This window comes from Manacus vitellinus, unplaced genomic scaffold (genome assembly GCF_001715985.3).
Source record: "Manacus vitellinus isolate BGI_N305 unplaced genomic scaffold, ASM171598v3 scaffold_12_pilon, whole genome shotgun sequence".
Taxonomy (NCBI): Eukaryota; Metazoa; Chordata; class Aves; order Passeriformes; family Pipridae; genus Manacus; species Manacus vitellinus.
In genome coordinates, this window is record NW_021938949.1 from 12,210,919 (window position 1) to 12,216,582 (window position 5,664).

General features: G+C 38.9%; 1 protein-coding gene across 1 annotated transcript; it reads right to left on the minus strand.

Annotated features, from left to right (window-relative positions):
* Nucleotides 1-1,284: 1,284 nt before the first annotated feature.
* RSL1D1 (ribosomal L1 domain containing 1) lies at nt 1,285-5,658 on the minus strand. The gene is made up of 8 exons (XM_029957950.1): nt 5,508-5,658; nt 4,955-5,093; nt 4,487-4,635; nt 4,250-4,351; nt 3,576-3,669; nt 3,360-3,488; nt 2,414-2,620; nt 1,285-2,178 (listed from the first exon to the last, which is right to left on the minus strand). Exons 3-8 carry the CDS (start codon nt 4,597-4,599, stop codon nt 1,834-1,836), a joined length of 990 nt encoding a protein of 329 aa, XP_029813810.1. The 5' UTR covers nt 4,600-4,635; nt 4,955-5,093; nt 5,508-5,658; the 3' UTR covers nt 1,285-1,833.
* Nucleotides 5,659-5,664: the final 6 nt, after the last annotated feature.

Genomic DNA, 5,664 nt, shown 5'->3' on the forward strand with positions numbered 1-5,664 from the left:
CGCACCGGGGCGAGAAGAGCCCGCTCCGGACCCGCTCAGCTGTTCTAGCCGGGGCAGCGGCCCCTCGCTCGGACACTCGGGAAAGGAGGCACTTCAAAAAGCTGCTCCCCAGATGGACGCACTTTGTAGGCCTCCACACTCACAAGAGAAGGCAGCTGGTAGCAGACAGCAGAGATTTGCAAGAGTTTAACGTGCATCTGCAAATGTACTTAGACTCCTTTAACTCCGTGCTTGAGGCTTATAAAGAGCCGCTGGGATACAACTTCAGGGCAACAAACAGGAAGCAAGTTGTGGGTGCAGATGTAAAATTCAGCAAGTGAGCAGTTATGTAAAAGGCAAGACATGTATTTGGGTTCACCCTTGTGTTAGTTAATGACCTGGTACACACCTTTTAAGGCTCCCAAGTCCTCAAGCACCAGAACTTTATCTGGCTGCAGGATCTCTTGTAGTTGCTCTCACAAGGCCCTTATATATATATAACAGTTTATTTAACGATGAGTAAGACACACAGTTCCAGTAACTAGAATATCAAGCTGACGGGAGGTCGGACAGGCTAAGAGTGCATGGAGCTTCCATGTTTTTGTGGAAGTACAGCGTGCCAAGAATGATGGTGCTTAGGAAGGGTATTCCTCCAACGACATTTACTGTGACTACAGACTCAATTCCTTTCATAGCAGTTGGTTCACAGTTGAAAAGTTACAAAAGACACCAGTTACAAAAAGACACCACTAATCAAGCAGAATTTTTTCATATTCTCTAGTTTCTTTTACCGCTTTTTGTTTAGCACCCATTTACTTCCTAGCAAACATATTAATATGGGAAGCCCTAAGAAGGAGAGAGGATGGGTTTTTTTAATGGCAAATTAGGCTGGTTACATCCTGTTGATTGATCTTGTCTCTTACAATTTTTTCCTATTTGTATTTGAGGTTTTTACAACCAAGACATTTCAACACAAATCTGCCTTGTATTCTCACTCTGAGAAGGACATAAAGTGATCATCATACAGAGAACAATTTGGTTGTTCTGTACAATTTCAAATATATCACCTTTCAGTCCTGATGTATTTTTCATGCCATTACAGGACTAGTTCACTTGTCTGGCACACCTGGAATTCATACAGCCTTTGGCTTTTTTCAGATGGAAGAAACAACAGTACTGTGACCATCATGCAGGAACACCTTCAACTGTTCTGGTACCAGAAAAAAAGCCCACAAGTGAAGGTAAGATTTTGTTTGATGTCATAAAGTATAAATGATTAAAGAAAAAAAAAAGGCACTAGACACATTAATATGCAAATACTCGAGGTAAAAACAGCTAAAACTTACATTGTTTGGCTTGGTATCAGGCTGCTAACTTACAATATGTGTAGTAAGATCAATAGATGTCAACCTGCCTTCATTATATTGAAAAAATTGTAGAAAAAAAAATGGTAGTAGCTATTTCACCTTTAAAAGCACATGTAGATTGCTGCTTCTGGCATGCATGCTTTGTGCTTCAGACCCTGTCTGTACTAAGCTATGCTTCAGGAAATGTCACAGAATATTCCTGAGCTTTTTTTCCCTGGAATAGCCCCCTCCCTGCCTTTTGACTCTTGCAGAATTTGAGTGCTTTTGGTCTGGGCCAGGAAAAGATAAAAAGTGATAGGGCTGGTAAGACAGTGAGTTTATTTGTACCAGCTTGTAAATTAGAAGGAAACAAATGATTCGTTACAGATCTTGGCAGAAAAAAAAGCCCTTGGGATTGGATTTCTTAAGAAGGTATTTCATGAATATATTTGTTTACTAAAAATACACCACTGAATGACTACATAAACTGCATTACAACAGACAACTCTCATGCTGACTGTGGCACCCGCCCTTTCTTGGGTGTTTGCTTCAATGGTTTTGAAGACTTCTTGACTGACTGTATCGATTTGCCAGCTTTGGGTGTTGCAAAAGTCTTCACTTCAGGTTTTTTTGGAGTCTTTTTCATGTCTTTTTCTTTTATTGCTTCCTTTGGCTTGCTGACCTGCTTGGCTTTTTTCTGTTTTGGTGGTGTCTGCAAGTCTGCATGCTCTCCTGCAACATCAGGTTTTGATTTTGGAGTCTCCAGTACTAGAGGTTGTTTCTTTCTCTTTCCGAGGGATGTTTTGGTTTTCTTGCCCAAGTTGCCACCTTCTTCTGGACCTGGTTCCATTTTCTGTATTTAAGACAGACAAAAAAATTACCCTTCCACCTAAGAAACACATTTCCCGTTTTTCAGGAAAGGAAAACCATGATAAATGACAAATGCTTTCTATCAATTGAACTGTGCCCTAGTCCATTTGAAGTGTGTTAACACACACTGTTACCTAAGGAGCAGTGAGCAATTTAATACGTTCAAAATCTTTAGTTTTAACTGAAATATGAGTTTTCCAATACTATGAAGCAATTACCTCCATCTCAGCTAAACTCTTTGTTTGTATAGGGACCAGTTGTGGAATTTCTTCATCATCATGATCATCTGGTTCTTGGACTATTTCTGCTTTTTCTTTTACTGCAGGCTCCTGAGCAGCAGCAGCAGCTTTACTTTCAGTTGTCACAGTGACTTGACTTGACTTCAGTTTTTTAGCTGTCTTCTTCGGTTTCTTGGTTTTTCCCTTCTAGTTAATCAGAAGTACATCTCAGACAAATCCCCATAACATTTCTAAATGTATAACAGTTTTAATGTGGTTAAAAATTAGACGGTGTAGCAACATTCAATTAAAGACCCTTATTCAATAGACCCAGACCAATCAACCACATGTAAAATATGAAAAAATGCATTGCATGCAGATTATTATAAATAACTCACAACTACAATAGTGTCAAGATTACAGTCTTTAAGTTGAATACTGATGTTCCACATTTACTTCAGACAAACTAACATAAGCATAATTCAGCACGAAGGAATAGCCAATTACTATTTTTTACAACTATAAGCCCCCCTATCTATACAAATATATGAGCTTCTGAATTATTCAGATGTCACTGATTAGCCAGCAAAAAATAGATGCATAATCTGAAATCCACCTATATGTTAATGAGTGTATATTTAGAAGGCAAATATGAATAAACAATACTAACAAAGTTCTAAGAATGAATCTCATCTCCCTTTAGTTTAGCACTAGAAACATTTACTTCCAGTTTGCTTTACAACCCATCAGGGAGTTTGCATAATTTCATTATTATTACTGAGTATTTGAAGCACTGAGGCAGTGATGGCCTAACCCATTTTTAGCCATATATACCTGGGATCAACTGCTGAATGTTTAAACCCAACACTGTAATGCATAAAAGGAAAACAAAGAACTAACTGCACCAACCTGACCTTATGCAAAGTTAGAAGAAATTTTGTTTTACCTTTTCTTCCTTCTTTTTGAGAGGTGGCTCTGTGTCAAGCTCATCCAGGTTGGAAATATTCGCAGTAAATATTGGAAGCGCAACTGATTTAAGTGTTTTGAGGTGAAGAATCTTCACATTTTTCCAGCTCTGCAACAATAAAACCAGTACATTATGTAAAAATAACAAGGCTGAAGTATGAACCCACCGGGCTTTAAGGCAGTCAATCAGCAGTACCTTTGGTAACTTCTTAGCAATCACTTTTGCTGTTGCAATGACATTTTCCACGATCTCATCCACTTTCATCCCAGTGTGACCTATACGTGCTGTACTGAAACAAGAGAAGAGTAATATTTATGTGTGGGCAAATAAACATACTTCAAGTTACTTGTATTTAGGCATCTATAATTTTCTTTACTTTCATAAAGGATGGATGGCTATAACAGAAGTCTTTTTTAATAGCAGTCAGAAGAGATTCACCTGTATTTACCTTTCCATATTTGGATATGGACTTCTGCCTTATATTGTGAAGCATATTCAAAATTTAGATCCTTTTAGACATACAATACATGAAAAAAAATAGTACTAGCGTATTTTGGAAATAGTTTTTATCTAATTTAACAGAAATAGAGTTCTCTAAGATTGTACATGCTGTTTTACAGTGAGAGGTGCCTAGAAATTCCTCTGGTATAAGGAAAAAAGAGACAAAAAGTAAAACTTTACAGTAAAATGTCTTAACTAGAACTACTGGTTTCTTTATATAGGTTAAGGTTCAAAATGGCCCATATTTGGAATGGTGACCCTTAACATCTTTTATTCACATATTAATAGAATAAAAAGAACTCACTTAAAATTCCTACACTTAAGGTACAACCATCCTTCAAGTGAAGTACTCATGTATTTGTACTTACTAACAGCACCCTTTGTTGTTAATTGGGAGTGTAGTCCCTTGGATATGCTTTTGTAGTTCATTAGCAAGATTTTTGGCTTTCAGGTTTACAGACAAAGGTGCCCTAAAAAAGAATGGGAAAGGGTTAAAAAAAAGGAAATAATTAGAAAACCCAAAACAAAGCCAACTCCCTGCTTTACTAAGAATCTGATCCAAAAAAAGATAAGGAAAAATGGATGTACACAATTTAAAGACCTACTTTTTCTTTTCATAGAAGTGTTTTCCTAGGTGTGAGGGCAAGAGTCTCCTAATTCGGTCGTCAGATAAAAAGAGATCAAATCTGTTCAGGAGGCGACGCTTCGCTTCAAACATTTTATACTCCTTTTTGAGAGTCTTGTAGGAGATGATCTGCAGTGCAAGTAACAGTTTAGTCCCCACTGCTAAAAATGCAGCCTAGAACGCTTCTTAGAACTGCACAGAATCATTATTTTAGAATGCTGAAGACAATCAAAATGTACTGTATCCTTTTCCTATTGTTTTAAGAATCAAACAACATGGATGTCTTGCATAGCAACTGAACTTGAGTACATGGTAACATCTAAATCGAGGTTAAACACAACAATAACATTATTTTATAGTTTTATTGCTAGTAGCATAAACAATCCAATCCAGCTGCAAAGGACTCAATTATTCAAGCATTTACTATACCATCAAACACCTCTCTTACCTGGCTAATACTTCTGATTCCATTCTGGATTAAAAGTTTCCTGTATAGATTTTCAGTCTGTTCTGCTGACAAATTTGGCTCATCCTTTGTGAAAAGGCAAACCTCAGCTGTTTCTGGTCGAATGCCATGGGGCAATGGTCTACAATGAGGATATGAGACAGACAAGGAAGTTTTTTCCAGAACTAGGTCTACCCTGAGAGATCATTACTCTTTAACAATACAGGGAAACTCTTGTATTTAGATTCTGTTAACTACTAAACATCCTTAGTGGAATCTCAGTGGATTTATTTTCTCAGCCTTCAGGATTGAAAGGCACGTACCTTGTAACTGGCAACCCAAAGAATCAGTATTCTCTGTGCCTAGGGATGGCGCAGCCCAGCTTCCAGTTACACCAAAAGTGGGACTAAAGCTGTTTTCACTGAAGGCACGGGAGCCGCCAGGAGGGGGCCGTGGCAGCCAAATCCCTCACGCTCAGCATTAGCAAAGTGCTCTTTCCCAAGCCAAAGGACACGAGCAACCCCTGTACCCACACAGCCGCCGGTGAGTTTCTTACATTCTGATGAGTTTTGCCTCCCGCGGGACCTTCCAGACTGTCACTAGGAGGTGAACGCTCTCGTTCTCGTTGAGGAGCAGCGCGTCTCCCTTGGCCTTGCTCCTGGCGAAAGCCAGGAGAGCCTCCACCGCCTTCTTCACCTGCAACGGCGCCAGCC